Below are 18706 nucleotides of genomic sequence, written 5' to 3'. Positions count from 1 at the left end.
CTACAGCCTAGACTTCTCGCAAGCAGAAAAACATTGTCTCGCGTAGACGAAGCTCTCATACTTCTAAAACAAAACGCTGGTTGATCTACAGGTCTACCTCTGTGGCCGTCGTGACAGCCAATTCGAGTGCTTTTTCGAGATGCGTTCTCGACTCTACACATTCCCACCCACGCCCCATCTGTCTCTAGGCCTATGACTCAAAGCCGTCCCCCTTCAAGACTTGCGGTGGAGAAGACCGGCGGCACCCTGTGTAAAGTCAGACATGTTTCAATGTGCACGATGCAACGGTCAAACCCACCTGATGTTGAGGGAAAATGAGCGTGTCCGCAACGACAACGTTCTCTCTCCTGGTGGACGTGAAGACGACAACCTCTGCGATATCTTCGGGGGTGAGAGGCTCGCATCCGCTGTGGCATCGTTAGCATAGTGTCCATGCTTGAAGCTTCTTCAAGGCAGTGACTTACGCGTAGACGGCGTCGGCCTTGGACTTGTCACCGTAGAAGCGAACGACTGAAAATTCCTGCGCCACGTTAGATCCCGTCACCAACACTAGGCTCCCGAGAGATGATGGCTTACAGTCTCGACCTGACCGGGGTCAATGCCAATAACGCGGATGCGAGTCGCAATCAGCTCCTTTCTCAAGCTGTCGGTGAAACTGCGCACGGCGGCCTTGGTTGCGCAGTAGATTGAACCACCGGGGTACGGCTCACGGCCTATCATCACGACTATTAGTCACTGATGCTCAACGCAACACAAGGTTGATAAGCGCCAACTCACCAGCAATGGAGCCAATGTTGATGATGTCTCCTGAGCCGCCATCGGGGCGCGCCTTGAAGATGGGGAGAATGGCCTGCGTCACGTTGATGAGGCCGGTGACGTTGGTAGCAAACATGACGTTGATGTCCTCCTCGGCGATCTCGGGGGCCTTGGCAACTCCCTTGACGAGGCCGCTTTAGATGTGTAAGTGAACAGCCTACTTGAGAGTGAGGTCATGGGGTAGTGACATACGCATTGTTCACGAGGATGTGGATATCCTTAAACTCCTCGGGCAGGTTGGGCACGAGCTGGCGGACCTCTTCGGGGTTGCTGACGTCCAGCTTGACGGGGTGGACCTTGACGCCGCTGCCGACCTCCTTTTGGATCTCGGCGGCGACCTCCTTGAGCGTGTCGATGCGGCGGGCCGTGAGAACGAGCTTGAGGTTGTTGGGCGCCGTCCGGGCGTACTCGAACGCCGTGCTCTTGCCGATACCGCTCGAGGCGCCGGTGATGAGCACCGTCTTGCCTTCGAGGCGCTTCGCTGCGGCGGACATGATGGTTCTGTGATGAGTCTGGTTGAGGGCTTTACGTAGGGATGAGTGTAGCTGAGGCTGGTGGCGTTGAGATGACAAGAGCGAAGAGAAGACGGAGCGGGCTATACGGGTGTAAGGGGGCATGTGTGAAGAGAGGGAACGGGAGAGCAGAGTGCCGGTACGGTGGGATGAATTAGTTGCTTATATACCTGACTGTAAATCTGGGATTTCTGCACAAGTCAGGAGAAGGTTGCTTTGCTCGTACAGTTGCTATTAACCAATGAAAATGCGAGGATCACTAGAGGGAAGCTGTTCCGGTACAGAAAAAGAAGTCTCGACACGTTTCCGACTACAGAGGCAAATGGAGGGACGGATAAGACGAGGGGAGAGCAGAAGTGCACGGCACGGCGCACGGAATGGATGGGCCCCACCCTGCGGGGTCTCAACCGACCGATAACCGGCGGGGACAGGCGATTGCATCATTTTGCTTGAAGCTTCTTTCGCTTGACACAACTTCTTGGCCCCTCACTTATTTCAAGTATAAGTAGCAGGGCTAGAGTAAGATACGGAGGAGTCTTCAAGAGGGTCTAATGGGGTTCATTTGACAGCCATCTTTGCTGTGAGAGGCTGTTGCGCCGATGAGGTGATTGGCAACTCCGACTTTGTTTGTACTTGGCGGCCTTTTCTATCCCCGCACCATGCGGCACCAACGCCGATGAGCTCTGCCCGGCTACGAATCCGACAGGGTTACATAGGCCAAGGTTGCGGCTTACTAGGCTCTCGGTTCATACAACGGTCGCCGTGGTTTTCCGGTCGTTGGCCGCGGAGTGGTTCGAAAGGTATTTAATTGATAATAATAATTAATACTGACATGAGGTATTGCTCATAAACCCATTCCCATCATATTCATCCGTTGATGCCAGAAATATTGACAATGAGATCCCCCTAACGCCGGCCAGGTGCTATGCTTACAACAAAAATCCAACAATAAAAGTACAGCCCGCCCATGGTACACACGCTTAGTCCGTTGTCGTCGAAGAAACCAACGTAGTCGCCGCCGATGCCCTCCGCCGTCTCTCTACTTCAGCTCTGGTGTGCATTTGCCGCTGCTCCTCGATAGTGACTCGATTTCGACGATAGACACCAAGGCTCAATAGGATTGCTATGCCGGAAAGAATAGCTCCCACTTGCATATCCTTGCAGAAAGAGTCTGTGTAGACCTGACGTACGGCTGCAGCTTGCGCCTCCGTCAAGTTCGCTCCAGCTCCATGAAGCGACGCAAGCTGTCCCGGGCTTAGCACACCGGTCAACTCGTCCCGCATGAAGTTGCCCAAGATCGCCGTGGAAGCGGCGATTCCCAGACTGCCGCCGAGAATCCGCACCTGTGCAATGATTCCTTGCGCGGGGGCTTTGTGACGTTAGCTATCTGTCTATATCTAGCAGGATTGGAATGCTCACCATGGTCTGGAATCTCTGACTCAGTCGCTCCCAGAACGGTTGACGAAGTGGCCGATAGCCCAAAGCCAAAGCCGATAAAGGTAAGAAACCCGAGTGCTTTGGGTTCCAGTTCGACAGACGACGAGAGCGTCGTCATCAAGCCGCAGCCAATACACACGAAGCAGCTTGCCGCGGCCATCGTCTCGAAAAGTCGGTTCTGCTTCTTGTTGATAATCCCGCCAAGAGTGGTCCCCAGCGCAACAGAGCCTAGCATCGGCAGAAGCAGGATACCGGCAAGTAAAGAGGTCTTCCCATTGACGATCTGCAGGTGGACAGGGAAGGCGTAGATGACCAAAAGATACGGGAACCCGAGGAACATCGTGTTGAGGATGGTGGCGACGTAGACACGGTTGCGAAGAAGCCGCATCGGAATAGCCGCCATGATGCGGTTGCTCCAGTACTTGGCGACGAACGCCTCCCATCCCAGCAGCAAAACGAAGCACACGCCGCCGACTGTAACGGGGGCGATGAATACGGCCTGACGCCACTTGTTGCCATCTGCACCAACATTTTGGAAAGAGAAGACAACCAGAACGGATGCTGCAACAAGCAGAAAAGAGCCTACAACGTCCAACTCCTTCCAGCGTCTACGTTGCAGTGTCGGGAGGTGTTTGGCATCGGGCCACGTGAAGTAGAAGATGAGCATTGAAACGAAACCAACAGGCCCACTACGCTCTTGTTAGAAAATGTCTTCGGACGATGATTGCCTCCTCAGGGTCACTCACTTGATCCAGAAGATCCATCGCCAAGAGGCGTAATGGGTGAGAATACCTCCCAGGACTGGCCCAAGCACACCGGCACTAGCAATGACCATACCGACGAGGCTGGACATGTACTGAAGCAGGTGCTTGGGAGCTACCTCGGGGAATATAATCATGGTGATCGAATAAAGGCCTGAAATACTTAGCAAAGGACTTGACGGCGATGGATACGCTCGACTCACCAGACCCTCCCAAACCTTGAAGAGCACGGCATGCAACCAACTGCTCCAGGTTCTGGGCAAACCCGCAGCCCAGGGAAAAGGCAAAGAAGATGATGAAGCTTGCCAAAAAGGCATTGCGGCGGCCAACAATGTCGGATGCCCGAGCCACCAAGACGGCACAGCTCAGGTATGTGAGCGTGTATGCGAGTGCAACCCAGTTAATCAGATCGACCGAGTCAAACTCTGTGCCGATTGTGTACAGACTCGTTGCCACAATAGAAGCATCCAACATGGAAAGAAATAGTCCGAGACAGAGTCTTCCAGGCAAGTCAGCATAGAGATCTACAGCAGCCCTCGACACATCATGGGGGCAATTACCCAATGCTGAGCAGCCAAAATCTCCATGGCGGTAGAGTAGCATCTCTGTAATGATGGTTCTCTACAAGGCCCTCGGCCTTGGTAGACTCGATGTCCTCCTTAAGATTACCCATGACGATCGCCTCGTAGAATTTAACCGGTGCAGAATTATGCCAACGAGCAGCAGTCGCAATGAGATTATCGTTGGTAGGATGTTGTAGTCGTCGATGTCTCAACTCGTGGTTGTCGTTGGATCCGGGTCTTGTACACTTGGTTAAATAGTTGGTGATGGAACCGATGGTTCTGAGAGGATGTTCACTCGGCTGAATCCTGTCCGTCGGTAGGATGAAAATCTGACTCGAAGGTTGTCGGTGTCGGAGCAACGCTATGCTGACGACCACTCACGATGTACAGATACGGGGTTGAGAAGCAGAGCCGGGGCAACTCATAGTGAAGGATGTCACGAGAAGCCCGGGAAGCGCATCTGACAGGAGGATCCAAAGGCGCTTTGGGAAGAGAATGCGAGGTCCAAGTAAGAAGGACGGGGCGAAAGCCACGAAGGGAACGCGATTAAAAGAGAGACAGGCGCCATGGCCGAACATACGAGAGAGGTTGAATCGGCGTTCGGGGCGACGAATTAGGGAAAAAACGAACGTTCGGCGTTCAGCAACGCATTCGCATTCGCTAGCTCGGAAACGACCTCCTGAGCTCACGGTCCCAGTTGTTTGTGTCTTTGGCCCGCCGCTGCTGCCGGCCGTAAGCTGATCCCGTAGGCGAATGCGGCGTGGACCCGGCGCGCCACATCAAACCCCCCCCCCAGATAGTCAGACATTTCGGTAGTGAGACAGGCCAATACCAGTGAGGCGAACGAAGAAGGGAGGGCACGATAGTGCGATTGTCTAGGCCGCCGCATTTCTTTCGGTCGGAGTCCCCTTGGATTATTCTTAAGGCCCTTTCGGTGACAGCATGTCGTCCGATGAGGAATGCTGGAACCCGCCCCCGACGCACCAAGGCCGTTAAAGAATCAGCTGCAACGTGGTCTAGATCCATCATCCAGGCCCGATCTAATCGATAGCAACCCATCGGCGAAGGCTCCAATTTTCAGCTCCGTGGGTAGATAGCTTCAAGCTCTCAAGTCCGAGGATGGCCAGCATCGTAGTTTGCCTAGCAACGTTTGCCGACGCCGAAGGAAACTCGCAACAACCGATGAACAGCCAGCATAGTCTCGCTCCTCCACTGTTTCTAGTTGCCGTGTGTGCAGGCAGGCCGCAGACTCAGTAATTGCGGGAATGGAGAAGAGAGGCGAATCCGTCGTTGAGGAATGCGGGTTCAACACTGCCTATCCCCGATGCCCACTCGGGCGATCCTCTCAGGTAGGGAGACATGAGAGAAACCATAGTCAAGCACTCAAAGTCCTTGCTTCGGTGATGGAGCCATCGTCGACGCGTGCCCGATGTGAGCGACTGCGCCACGCACCGAACACAACTGGCTGTCTGCGATGTGTAAATCCGGGGCTATCTCCCACTCTCCCTAGTGCCATTTGGGAACTGTAAAGATAGCAACAATGACCCCTAGGCAAACAACAAGGTAAGGAGATTGGAAAGAGGGAGACACAAACATCATCTCGTGGAATGTTTGCTCGCAGCGTGCACACGGTAGGAACGGGTGTTTAAGCTGGGAGAATCGAGATGGCAAAGAATACCGTCTGGGTTGACCGGGATCTCCGTTGCTTCTTCCTCGGCTTGTTGGTTTTTTATGTTTGGCTTTGAGTGCGCACACAACTGACCGTTCACGGCTCTGCTGGTGTCTGGTGACTGCGAAGACGCGGAGGGCGAAGGCAGGGGATTTTATCCATACCTGAGCAGCGGAGTTCCAAGCAATTTCACAATGTCTGAGAGAAGAAGAAACCGGAATTGGAACGCAATTGTGGGGCGTTGGCCGGAAGGTAAGACTCCACGGCCGTACGGATCCCAATTCGGGCCTTTGCCGGTCCGGACGGAGACCCGCTTCTCTTAGGTAACCAGGGACACATTACATAAGGCAGCAAATGCTTACCTCATCCATGGCCTCACCCCTCACCGTGCGAAGAACTCCGGCACTATGCTTTGGTGCCACTTTCTCGCTGACAACACTCAGTCCAGGCACCTTCAAGCGGGCAAATAGGCGCTGACAACGACAGTCCCACATCCAACCCACCACAGTGCCCACGTCCTGTCACTATCGTCAGTCAAGGTCGACTTCCCATCGCATAGACTAATTGAACCCTCGTCATTTCGAAGCTTGGGTTGCCTCTGGATCTCATCCGAAAGAAGGCAAAGTGTCGTGCAGTCAATACTTCACATTCCCGTCCCGATCCTCTCCCGGCACGGCCCTCCGCGACCGCTTCTATCATGACAGACATAATAGCCGACCAGGCGCCGCCAGCCCTCGCCGTACCATCGGAAAAGGAGAAGAAATACGACCGCCAACTCAGACTTTGGGCTGCGAGCGGCCAAGCTGCTCTGGAGTCTGCCAATATCCTGCTTGTGAATTCTGGCACGGGCACTGTTGGTGTTGAGACACTGAAGAATCTCGTACTTCCAGGTATAACCCCGAGGGCTTGCATGGTGGCCCTGAATCAGCTTTGCTATCCTCATATTCATCATCAAAAAACTAACATGCTTAGGTATTGGGAACTTCACGATTGCTGATGATGCCGTCGTGAGCGAGGCCGATCTCGGTGTCAACTTCTTCCTGGACGAGTCCCATCTCGGCAAGTCGAGGGCCCAGAGCTGTACTGAGCTGCTGCTAGAGCTCAATCCTGAAGTTCGGGGTGACTGGTATCCTAAGAGCTCGGTGAGGCAGTTGAATCATGTATTCTGTGCTTTAGGACTAACGCAGTGGTAGGAAAACGCGGGCCTCCAGCAGCTTCTGAAAACCTCAGCCCCCTTCACCATCATTCTGTACACACTTCCCATGAAACCCGAAGACCTCACTACACTCGAGGCTTACAGCCGTGAAAACAAGACGCCATTAATTGCGATACACTCCGCTGGCTTCTACTCCTACTTCAGCACTCGTCTTCCAGGGATTTACCCCATCGTCGACACTCATCCGGACGTCACAGCCATCACGGACTTGCGGCTTGTCACCCCATGGGAAGAGCTAGAGGACTTTGCTAAGAGCTTGACGAAAGACATTGACAATCTCGAAAATCATGAGCACGGCCACCTGCCCTTCGTCGTCGTTCTCTTGCACTACCTGAACGTATGGAAGTCATCCCACGACTCCAAGCCCCCGAGCAACTACAAGGACAAGGTGGAATTCCGCAAAATGGTGGCCGCTGCTACGAGAACAGACAACCCGGAAGGAGGCGAGGAAAACTTTGAGGAGGCTGTGGCTGCGGTGTTGAAGACCATTTCGCCACCATCACTCCCTTCTGCCGTCAAGGAGGTCTTTGAGTACAAGCATACGGACGAGGTGAGTGCCCGCCACATTACCGAGAAAAGCCAATCCACCTGACAACTCTGCAGAAGGAAGCCACCTCTAGCTTCTGGATCATCGCAGGAGCGATCCGCGACTTTTATGAGAAGCACGGCTGTCTACCGGTACCGGGCGGCCTCCCAGACATGAAGGCCCAATCGAGCGTGTACATTGAGCTTCAAAACATCTACAAGGCCAAGGCTCGCAAAGATGCAGCCGAGGTGCTCAAATCGGTCCGTCAGAAGGCCGGTGGCGAGGGTGTCGACGCAGCCGAGGTCGACTTGTTCTGCAAGAATGCGGCCTTTATCAAGCTGGTCGTCCCTGCAAGTGGCGGGCCCGAACAACTGCGCAGCGTAGCAGGTAAGGAATAATCTCCACGAGGATTACCACAGCCAGTGCTCACACATTTCGCCTCACAGCGCAGGAGTTTGCCAACGACGAAATGGCCAAGGAGGGCGTGGTGCCACTGTCACTCCTCCCAATCTATCTCGCCCTACAGTCCACGTCACACACACCCACGGCATCTTCGGATGAGATTCTGGACAAGATCAAGACGCAGCTTCCAGACTGGAGCGACAATGAGCGGCTCGCGCAGGCGGCGCAAGAGGTAGCCAGGTCTGGCGGTGGAGAGCTGCACAACGTTTCCGCCGTGACTGGCGGCATGGTGGCTCAGGAGACGATCAAAATCATCACGAACCAATACGTACCCATCGAGAACACATGCATATTCGACGGCATTGCAAGCCGGTGCCAAATTCTTCGTCTGTAAGGGGGTTCGGAAATACTTTCCAATCCGGCCGCTCGCGGTAAACCCCCCCTGGTCCTTCTTCAGAATGGCCGTCGATGGACCATGGGACCCCACTAGAGCAAGGCGTGCGGGGAAGCTGACGATGTTCTGTTCAGCCAGCGTGGTTGGTGTAAAGTTGGGAGTGAACTCATCCTGGGCGGAGAGGTGAGGGGAAGACGATGGCACGCACCGTGACCCTGGGAGAACCCCAAGGGGAACCGTCCGGCACTGAGGTTGCAGATCCCGGAAGAATAGATTATTTTCCAATCTTGGAGAAAAGGTCCAACGGGGTAGCGGTGGCCACTGGCAGGTAGTGGTTCCCAGAGCTGGGAGGCATGGAGATGGTTTCCGGGATGGCAATTTGTTTGGGGGAGGGGTGTGTGCGTGTGGTTGCAACTCTAGCGCCGCAGCAAACTGATTTGCAGTGCCGGGGGGGTAGGACAGGACACCACTTTAACCCTCACTGGACCCTGTCGGACGGGTGTGTGGTTGTCTGGGCGGAGATCACGTCGGACCGCAGTCCCTTACAGCTAGCTACCTTAGCTAGGATGTGGATGAATAGCAATGCAGCCAGGGGTTATGCGGAACCGCTTGGGACCTTTGGAGCAAGTGAAACATGACGGAGGTTGACGATGGCAAGCTTCGGGAGTCCACCTCCTATGCCTCATGATATGATTCCCGTCGGCTTCACGATCTTCAGGGACCGTATTCACCGCCAACTGTGAAGTCGTGACAGTACATATGCAAATGAAGAGTGATGTGTCAGTCTTGCCGTGATATCAGGTCCCAAGAATGAAACTGCCGGGTTGTGGGACAAAATGTCCCGCGGTGAGAGAGGCATCGTCTGATCTTTACAGACACAGTACAATCTCGCAACATAGAAAATGCATGCCAAGAACTCGGACGATTTCGGAGAGATAAGGATGGCAGCTTCTCGGATCATACCTGTGGGATATAGGATATAAATGCTTCAACGGCCCCCAAATACTCGGATTCCCCTGCGTTTTGAAGAGAAAGAATCTGATAGGTGAGGAATGCCGGGTTGAAGATTCTTCCCTGACTCAAACGACGGCATATAACAGCGGAGCCGCCCGGTTATTGTGGTCTTAGTGGTCTTATTCATACAGAAACAATGTAACATACTGCGCGACTGAGGGGGAGAAAAAAAAACAGCAACAACGACAACAACGACAACAACGACAACGAAGGAAGGTTGAAAATGTAGAAAAAGACCGCAAAGGGTTATCAGATCAGGAAGAAACCGACTTTGAAGCCGGATGTCCAGAATTGGATATGCAAAAGCGCGGCTCCGGACGGGACAAGAATCTGATTAGCGACATCTTTGTAAAGCAAGTGGGCGTGGCTTTGCTTGGCACAGAACCCGGGCGTGATGGTCAGCGGGTACCCAAGTGTTCAGCGAGCTTTCCCGAAAGGATGGCCTCCAAGACATTGGAAAAGCAGACTAGCGAAATGTCTATCTGACAGTTCTTCAATGTCTGCCACGATCCGTAAGCAATACGCAAGCCACCGGCGGGAATAGGAAGGTGTAGATGGGTGTGTATGTGTGTCTGGGCCGTGTCAGCAGACAACCCTCAACCTCACGATCCCTCTGCAGATCCGGCTTGCCTAGCAGTTTGAACCGGCGGCGGGCGGTAAAGTCGGATACATGCGGCGAGTTGCCCGAGCAAGTGTCAAAGTGGGCTGCCGCACGATGTGATGCGTGCCTCTGGGGCCGGGCGATGCATCTCGAGACGGTTTGCAAGCCGCATGCCTCCGTCGAGCGGTTATCATGGCGGTCAAGGAAAGACTCTCTTCAAGATGCACATGCAAGATGGGTCAGGATGCATGGACTGCGTAGAATGTAACCGACTTGAAGACTTTGGACGGCGGCTATGTCGTCTAGTTCAAGTGATGGAGCAATAGCGCCGACTTCCTCTGCGACGTAATGCTACCTTTGTTGGTGCGATCCCGCAGTGCGGTCGTCGAGTCCAAGATGGAGGGATGGAATATCGAGTCAACCTTCGAAGAGATGAAGGGCCGGCAAAGGAAATGTCAAGACTCGTCAGAATGTATGACGTCTGCTCGAAAGCGAAGCACTCCAGATCTTCTTCTTCCTCGCTCATCAAATGGACGAACGGGCCCTGAATTAACCCGAGAGCCCTTTCAAGGTGACGGGTAGAGAAAGGCACAGCCGTCCCCGTGCGGGCTGGTCCGTAAACGGGTTCGTTGCCCGTTGAAAAGAGCCGTCACTCGACGACTTTCCCTGTCTATCGGGCGCAGCCGTCGCACAGCCGAGCCAGATGCGTCAATAAGATTAAACACGTGTCGATAAAGGTGGTGGGCCGAATTGCTGTGCCGGGGAACATAGTAGGCTGGGCGGCCCCTTTCGGAAGCCAGTTTGAACGACACGTACGAGCCTCAGAATCGCAGGCTCGAGGACGTACTTGCGCCATTTTGCATCATTTCCGAGTGTATCCCGCAGGCGCCGTACGGATAGTCTTCAGAGAGGCCCTTGTCATTGTGATGGCTCGCAAATTAGTGATAGTCTGGGGCCGGCCTTGCGGAAGAATCTGGCTGTGTAAATCACGGTTATACTGCCCCGGTCGACTGTCGGCCTGGACAGTTACAAGCTTCAGTCAGCGTCGGAAACAAGCCGGTACTGGAAGGCGACTGGGCCATCAACCATGCTCGATGCAAACATACGCACCCCTACCTCCACAACCCGTGACTCAAAGATCCCAGCAGGAGAAGCGCGGCTAGACAGGAGGCGACAAGTCTAGACGGTTCGCCGGGTCCGATACCCTCTGCTATTGCACAATCCTTAATCTGGGGAACCATACCTCCAGGAACCTTGGGAGATCATCCTCTGCAGACCATGGCCAAGCTACTGCAGGAGTGCCTGGTGGTTTGTGACTGCGAAAGCGATGCCGCCTCATTGATCGACGTGGCCAAAGACCATCTCTTGCGGTGGCTTGTGGTGTCAAAACATATCTCAGCCTGTAGTGTTACCACTGGCTTAGAGTACCGTGTCGGCACGCTCAAAGGCACATGACAAGTCCACAAGGCCAACATATGCCGTGACTAGATAGATTAGCGAAAGACAACGTTTCATGTCAAGCTGTCGGGAAGGCCACTACTCCCTGCAGTGACGCGCGTAGGCGGCATAAGTGGGAGAGAATCGTCTTTCCTCGAATACCCAAGGGTATGCGGGAGCAGGCACCCGCTCCAGTCCAGCGAAGAAGGGCGCCTAAGAGCAAGGTGCTGTCGGCTGACCGGATCGAGCATGCCACACCTTAGTCGATGTGATTTGGACCTCTAGTCTTGCCCGGTCGATGGAGGAGAGAGGTGACGTTGTGGAGTGTCGAATGCCCAATGAGTGCAGATGCATTGCATGAGGTTGACCGCGAAGTAAAGGTTAACTCTTGACAAGCACACGAGCGGTCATCGCCACAGCCGGGTCTTCAGGGCGGTGCGTCAGCAGAGAATAGAGACAGACGTGATGGGAACAAGATCCGGAAGTCTCTCAGTGAGCCGTCTGTCGTTCTTTGGGTCCGCAAAGACCTAGATGCATTAGTGTGAGTTTTAGCAGTTGGATAGAGCGTCCCTTACTTTAGGCAAATCTGCTCCTTTAACGGATGGCGGGCGGCAGACAGTACGCAAGGGACATGGGAACGGTTCGTCGGGAGAGGTGCCAGGCACAGCTGCTCATCGAGGCGTGTCATTGCGTGGAGGGCTGTCCACCTGACGTGCCTCGTCGTTGTTGATTAGTGAAGGCCCTCCAGGTACAGTCGTCCCGTCCATGTCGCGCACACGAGACTCTGATACACACCCAGTCATGTTGAAGGCCGGCCGGAATGGAGACCAAGGGAGGAAAGGTCAAGACGGTAAAGGAGGGAACGTGGTTGGAGGAACCAAACTTGCAATGCAAAGGGGTGTGGGGAGGGTAGGAGTGATTATGGAGCTAGCTATATGGGATGGGCGGCAGATTCAAGTACTCCAAGAAGCAGAGGAAGAAGTAAAGAAGAAGAATAAGCGCACGCTGGCGTGACAAGGGTCATGATGGATGCGTGACTGAGCCGCCTCGTCCATCTGGCGCTCCTGTAAGAGGGATCCGTAGGTAGGGTTGGTCACTCTGGATCGATGAAGTCAAAGTTGAGGCCCACGATGGGTGGCACATGCCGACGGGACGTGCTTCGAAACAGCCGAAGGCTTTCGGGATCGAAGCCGGGCAGAAATAAGGTCTCCTTGTTGGAGCGGAATGGAAGCGGCACCTATACTTGAAGGCTGCTACGACTTGAAGATGGCTTCACGACACTTGCCGCGAGGTTGATCGCCCTCGGGTCCTCCAATGCGGCTTCCCATGACGAGGTTCAAGATGAAACAATGAGATAGCCTCTCAGAGTCCGACAAGCCGTTCATCATGTCCTTCGTTTTCGTTCGGTCAAGAAGATATCATCCTCTAATGGACCGATGAGGGAGGGATGGTAAGCAAGCCGGCCGTAGTGAGCTGCAATGAGCCGGTCCGCCAGTCAGACAAGACCGGATCGCAGACCGGATCAAGGTGGAAGACATGAGATGGTCAACCACATCGAACTGCTGGCGGGCTACCGCATGAGGCCGAGAAGGTGTCGTCTCGTTTGTACATGAAAAAGTGTCAGATGTCAGAGATATTTGGTCCCCTCACAAATTGGAGGCCGTCTTCTTTAAGAAGGATGCGGGGACAGCTTGGAGAAACAGGGGAGGGGAGGGTGAGGGTGAGGGTGAGGGTGAGGGTGAGGGGCTCTGGAAAGAAGGTGTACGGATACCCTGGATCGGCGGTGGTACCACCCTGTCTATTTCTTCCACACCTCCTCACTCCTCCACACGCCTCCAGGTGAATTAGCCTGGCAACCAGGGTTTGAGAGGAAGCCCATCGTGGCCAGCCGTCAAGATGGAGAGAATGGAGAGAAAAAGAACAGATGATGGGGCCTAAAGGCACACGCTAAAAGACGTAGTGGGTGATGCGCAGGCAACGCGCATTTGCAGGATGGATCTCGCTCCACATGTTCAGGACGATTGCGGATATGCGCGGAGACGGAGACGGAAGACCTGAAAGGCTCATCAAGGCTGGACAAAAAGAAAGGGGAGAGAGAGGGTCGGGCAAGACGGGAGTGAGCTTCGGGTTCGGGTAGGGCGGTACGAATAATACTGGTAGAATTTCGTGAGGTGGTTGTTGTCGTCGTTGAAATGAGGTGTACGGAGTAAATGCCATGGTTGAGACGGGTTTACATAGTGCCGGTGTGGCTGAAGCTGCATTAGGTAAGCCAGTAATAGAACTTGCCTCTTACGATGCTAAAGGGGAACTGGTTCCTCCTGCCTCTGTCACGTCGCTCAAGAATTCGAGAACAAAAAAGAAAGTTGGAGTCAATGGTCCGTGCCTCGAAGGTCTCTCCTTACCTAAGCAGTGCAAGAAAAGGCAATCACTTTAGCTTCGCGCGCCAGGGGTTCGGCCCCGCCCGATTGAGATTCCCCACCAGTCAGTGGCTGACGGCTGTCACTGGGCACTTCAACCTAAACACTACTTCACACCCCGCAACCCGTCCAACGTGGAAGCCATTGCCACTTGCAATAAGCACCTGACCGTGGATCAAGGCACCAGGAACTATGTCTGAGAACGAATAAGGATCCCAGTAACCGTTCGGATGCCAGATGTGATGTGATGCTATGCGATGCGATGTTGCCTACATGGTGTAGGTTTCTTATTCTTATGCTCACGCCTTGCTTGCGCTTTCCTCTTCACTGAGGTAGGTACTCCGTACACACCTACCTGGTTGGCAGTATCCGTACACAAGGTGGTAGGTAGGTACGGATACAGAGTAGCAATGTCTAGGGCCCAGAAGGAAAGAGGTACCGAGGGTAAATTGATCACATCGGGTAGGGGACATAATCACGGTTGCGAGCGGTACGTTCCCATCTCCAAGTTGTCCCGTCCTCCATTCTGACTCTGTGAGTGGTCTGTCCACCCGTGGCCCGGTACGCTACCCCACTTTGACCCGACGTCCCCCCGCCCTCCCATCGCCGGTTTCCCCGCCCCCAGACCACTCACTCACCACTCACCTTCAAGTTTGTACCACCCCGTCACCTCACTCACTCTCTCACTTACTCACATTGATTGCCCTCCAGTGCCAAAATTTGCCTGTTGATTAATTTAACAACTTGCCCATCGGTCCGGACGACAACACCAACCCAATCTTGTCCAGTGTCCACCCATCCATCCTACAACTTTTTCGCTCCCATTCTCGCAAATCTCCTCACAACGAGGTTTAGAGGCACTCACGCACTGCAACCTTACCCCAATCCCCATATTTTCGTCCGTACATTAGCCCATCGTGCCGTGTCACCTGAGCTGTGTCGTTGCTGTATCTAGCAAACTTGCATTTTCCCATCCATCCCATCCAACCCATCTTTCACCAGCCACAGTATCACAAACCTGTCATCCCCCCCCCCCCCCCCCCCTCCTCCTCCTCCTCCTCCTCCTCCTCCTCCTCCACACTCTCCAGATTTTCTGCCCCAATCACAGATCGCCTCAATATCCAAGGGGGTGTGTCTTTTCGCTTCGTCCTCCGCTTCTTCATGGACTACCTACCACAAACCACGGAGACAGTACTCACCAACACTGACCGTCATTGTTTTTACACCTCTCCCACCATCTGAATCTCCTGTACCATGGTAACTGTGTGCCTGTGTCGGCCGCCCTCGGTAGTGGCCTTGGCCCCGATCCTCGAGCCCCTGGAGTCCAAGACACCGCCACGAGGTCTTCCCTTCTTCCCGCCTCACTCGAATCTCTGCGAGACCATGTCCACCACTCAGCGCAATGCCTCGCTCAGACAGCGAGTGCTCTTCTGCGAACATGCTTCTCGTCCTTCGTCTTTTGATCTGATGATATAGTGCCTAGGTATTGTTCCCGTCCCTCCGGGACTTGGCCCTGTCACAGTCCCGTTCACTCTCATCATCCGTACACGCCCCTCCTCCAGGGATTCTGAGAGAAGAAACCCCGGTCATCATGCCTGGCACTAGGTGCGAGTCTACGGCTCCACGTTCAACCTCGCAAGTTTGACTTTGACCACCTCTTCGGCTCGTCGCCTCCAAGGCTCCAACTCGCCCATGTTTGTACACCAAACCCACTTCTCTCGGTTCCCCTCGTCCTAGCTCATTCTGCCCTCTGTCTTTCTCTCAAAAAAGAAACAGCCCACCAGCCGCCTCTTCTCTTCACATACCGTGAACATATGCAATCGACATTCTGCAGATGTTACCTCGCTGTGGACCAGAGACTCTTTGAATCTGGATCAAGCCCCCCTCCATTATGACCCCTCGTCACTTGCTTGGCCGTCTAGCCTGGTTTGGTTCCGGCCGGCCAACCCTAAGCTCAAGTGCCTGTCCATCTTGCTTCACGTAGCCGACACGGCATTGAGGTTCCATCGCCTCTTTTCCCTCTCTTCCATTGCACCTCGAGACCCATGCTCCTTTTCCCCACACCCAATGTTGCCGCGCCGGGTCTCTCGAATGGTTGCCGTCCTCAGGAGTGTACTTCATTTTGGCTCAACTCAACAACTCTTCCTTGCAGTTTGTATATAATGTCTCCGTCTGCGCCAACCTTGTTGACGAACTGATCTGTGCGTCTGGATTTCCCGCAAAGACAAAGATAGAGAGATTTGATCTTTTGATCATTTCGACGCCTCTTGACAAAATCACCTGAGGCTCTTACAATCCATCTCAGCTTTGCGTCGGCTCGAGCAACTCTTTCTTCTCAGCAAACGTACACATGGCCCCGTCCATCTCAGTACCCGCTCAGGGTGGAATGTTTCACACCTGTAAGTCTCGAGCAGTTTTTTTGAGCCGTTATTCTCTTCTCCCAACTCACATCACTCAGTCCAGGGCGTGACGCCACGGAAGCAGACGTCAGAGTCGCAGGAAAGCGGCAAATCGACAAGCTCGTCAGGTTCCAAGAGAATCACTACTCCACATGCCTGCGCCGAATGTAAGAGACGAAAAATGTATGTTCCTCTCGGCCTCTCTTGACCCGATGTCGTCTAACCTCTTTGACAGCCGCTGTGATGGCCAGCAACCATGCGGCCAATGTCTCTCAAGCCGGGCGCCCAAACGCTGCTTTTATGACAAGCACAGACAGCGCGTCATCCCTTCGCGCAAGACGCTCGAGGCACTCTCACAGTCTCTCGAGGAATGCCGCTCTGTTCTCAAGCGCCTCTTCCCCCACCAAGACGTACAATTACTACTTCCATTATCTCGCCACGACCTTCTTGGTCTACTCGAACATCCGGTCCTGGACACGCCGACCGCGCTCCCCTCACCGCCTCTCAACACGTCCCCCCTCTCACAGGAACTAGACTCCCCGGTTTGCTCCGGCTCCGAGCGCGGCTTCTCGAGCCTCGAGCTCATGCCTGGCCGGGACACGGAGTGGGACGAAGAACGCCGCGTACGCGATCCCATCCCCATTGAGGCCGACGATGTGAACGCTCTTTCGCTCTCCGTGGACCGGCAATCATCATATCTCGGCGCCTCTTCGATCAAAGCCGCGCTCATGTGCCTCATGAAGGTTCAGCCGGCACTCCGCAATGCGCTCAGCATGCCGCTCCAGACCGCCGAAGTCACACACAGCTTCCCATCCATGCAACAGAGAGGCGCCGTGCTCAAGGAGACCCAACGCATCCCGTGGTCATGGAAAGGGCAGACGCTCATTGACGCTTACTTCAAGCGCATTCACGTCTTCGTTCCCATGCTGGACGAGGCCGCTTTCCGAGCCGATTATCTGGAAGGCCAGCGCTTCGATGCCCCCTGGCTAGCACTGCTGAACATGGTCTTTGCCATGGGCAGCATCGTAGCCATGAAGTCGGACGATTACAACCACATCAACTACTATAACAGGGCCATGGAGCATCTGCCCATGGATGCCTTTGGCAGTAGCCATATCGAAATGGTGCAAGCCCTCGCGCTGATTGGAGGCTACTATCTACACTACATCAACAGACCCAACATGGCCAACGCCGTTCTCGGCGCGGCCATCAGAATGGCGAGCGCCCTCGGTCTTCACCGAGAGAGCCTGGCTCAAGGGTCGAGCGACATCGCCGCCGCCGAGACCAGACGCCGCACATGGTGGAGTCTCTTCTGCCTCGACACGTGGGCCACGACAACCATGGGACGACCCTCATTCGGCCGATGGGGCCCTGCCATCAACATCCGGCCCCCAGAGTTTGGAATCAACCAGGGCCGGGACTCTGCGCAGCACGCCGGCATCTTGCCGCTCATCGAGAACATCAAGTTCTGCAAGATTGCCACGCAGATCCAGGACCTGTTGGCTATTTCGCCCCTCCTGCGCGCGGAAGACCGTTGCAACCTCGACAGGCAGCTGGTCAACTGGTACAGCAGCCTACCATGGCTCCTGAGGACAACCGACCCCTGCGCCGAGCCGCTGTACATTGCCCGGTGCATCATGAAGTGGCGATACCAGAACCTGCGGATGCTCCTCCACCGACCCGTCCTGCTGAGCCTGGCTAGCAACGGCTCGCTGTCTCACGTGGCGGAGCAGGACGTCGCAGCCATTGAGACGTGCCGCGAGCTCGCGAAGCAGACCATTGAGGACATTGCCCGGGAATGGACTCGCAACCAAATGTCTGGATGGAACGCTGTGTGGTTCCTCTACCAGGCGGCCATGATCCCGCTGGTCAGCACGTTCTGGGAATGGAATAGCCCGCGCGTGGCCGACTGGCACCAGCAGATCGAGACGATCCTCGACTTGCTGGAGGCCATGGAGGACTGGTCATTGGCGGCGAAGCGTAGCCGAGAGGTCGTGTGGCGAATGTACGAAGCCTCGAGACAGCCGTCGATGCGGTCAGAGAGCCCTCTGCAAGGGTTGGCGGGCGAGCAAGGCATGCTGATGGCGGAGGCGGAGCTGCACATGTCACCCATCGGCCTGGAGCCGGAAGGGATGGGCATGATGGGCATGCTCGATCAGCATGGACTATGGGATATGGACGGCATGTATTGGGGCCAGGGTCCTGATCAGGCCGTCGACTTTTCCCCGTACAACGTCAACGAGCATATGATGCACATGGACTACGGGATGATGGGCAGCCAGGTAGCCGGCATGGAGGGCGGCTTCTTCGTCCATTGACGTGTCTGATTGGGTATTTGCTATGACTTTGTTTTCTGGCACATATCTTTTCTCTCTTTCTGGTACATACTTGGATCCCTCTTGCTAGGATTGGGACACTTGGCGGAGGGCATTATAGCCGAAGCCAGAGATGCTGTACATAAGCTCGCATGTCCAAAAGGGTGAGCAAAAACAGTGCTCGGAGTTTCTGGAACGTACGCCGGTCACATTGACGGGGCAAAAAA

The 18706-nt window shown here is 54.7% G+C and overlaps 4 protein-coding genes across 4 annotated transcripts; 2 read left to right on the top strand and 2 right to left on the bottom strand.

Moving 5' to 3' along the window:
• Positions 1-213: 213 nt before the first annotated feature.
• On the bottom strand, positions 214-1310 carry BDP81DRAFT_323045 (short chain dehydrogenase; the record flags this gene model as incomplete). Its single annotated transcript, XM_060584755.1, has 6 exons — positions 214-246; positions 299-407; positions 465-520; positions 577-713; positions 778-950; positions 1009-1310. 6 exons carry the CDS (start codon positions 1308-1310, stop codon positions 214-216), a joined length of 810 nt encoding a protein of 269 aa, XP_060443881.1.
• A 998-nt stretch (positions 1311-2308) lies between these two features.
• On the bottom strand, positions 2309-4199 carry BDP81DRAFT_323461 (major facilitator superfamily transporter; the record flags this gene model as incomplete). The annotated part of the gene is made up of 5 exons (XM_060584798.1): positions 2309-2697; positions 2748-3454; positions 3512-3680; positions 3730-4025; positions 4087-4199. 5 exons carry the CDS (start codon positions 4197-4199, stop codon positions 2309-2311), a joined length of 1674 nt encoding a protein of 557 aa, XP_060443880.1.
• Positions 4200-6455: 2256 nt separating this feature from the next.
• On the top strand, positions 6456-8296 carry BDP81DRAFT_395728 (ThiF family protein; the record flags this gene model as incomplete). Its single annotated transcript, XM_060588100.1, has 5 exons — positions 6456-6648; positions 6731-6900; positions 6952-7524; positions 7578-7887; positions 7947-8296. 5 exons carry the CDS (start codon positions 6456-6458, stop codon positions 8294-8296), a joined length of 1596 nt encoding a protein of 531 aa, XP_060443879.1.
• Positions 8297-16115: 7819 nt separating this feature from the next.
• On the top strand, positions 16116-18482 carry BDP81DRAFT_462294 (fungal-specific transcription factor; the record flags this gene model as incomplete). The annotated part of the gene is made up of 3 exons (XM_060593880.1): positions 16116-16164; positions 16224-16347; positions 16400-18482. 3 exons carry the CDS (start codon positions 16116-16118, stop codon positions 18480-18482), a joined length of 2256 nt encoding a protein of 751 aa, XP_060443878.1.
• Between the last annotated feature and the right edge of the window lie 224 nt (positions 18483-18706).

Source organism: Colletotrichum phormii, assembly GCF_030913505.1.
Source record: "Colletotrichum phormii strain CBS 102054 chromosome Unknown BDP81scaffold_13, whole genome shotgun sequence".
Classification (NCBI taxonomy): Eukaryota; Fungi; Ascomycota; class Sordariomycetes; order Glomerellales; family Glomerellaceae; genus Colletotrichum; species Colletotrichum phormii.
Note: the sequence above shows the minus strand (reverse complement) of the source record. Positions and strands in the feature narration are given on the sequence as shown.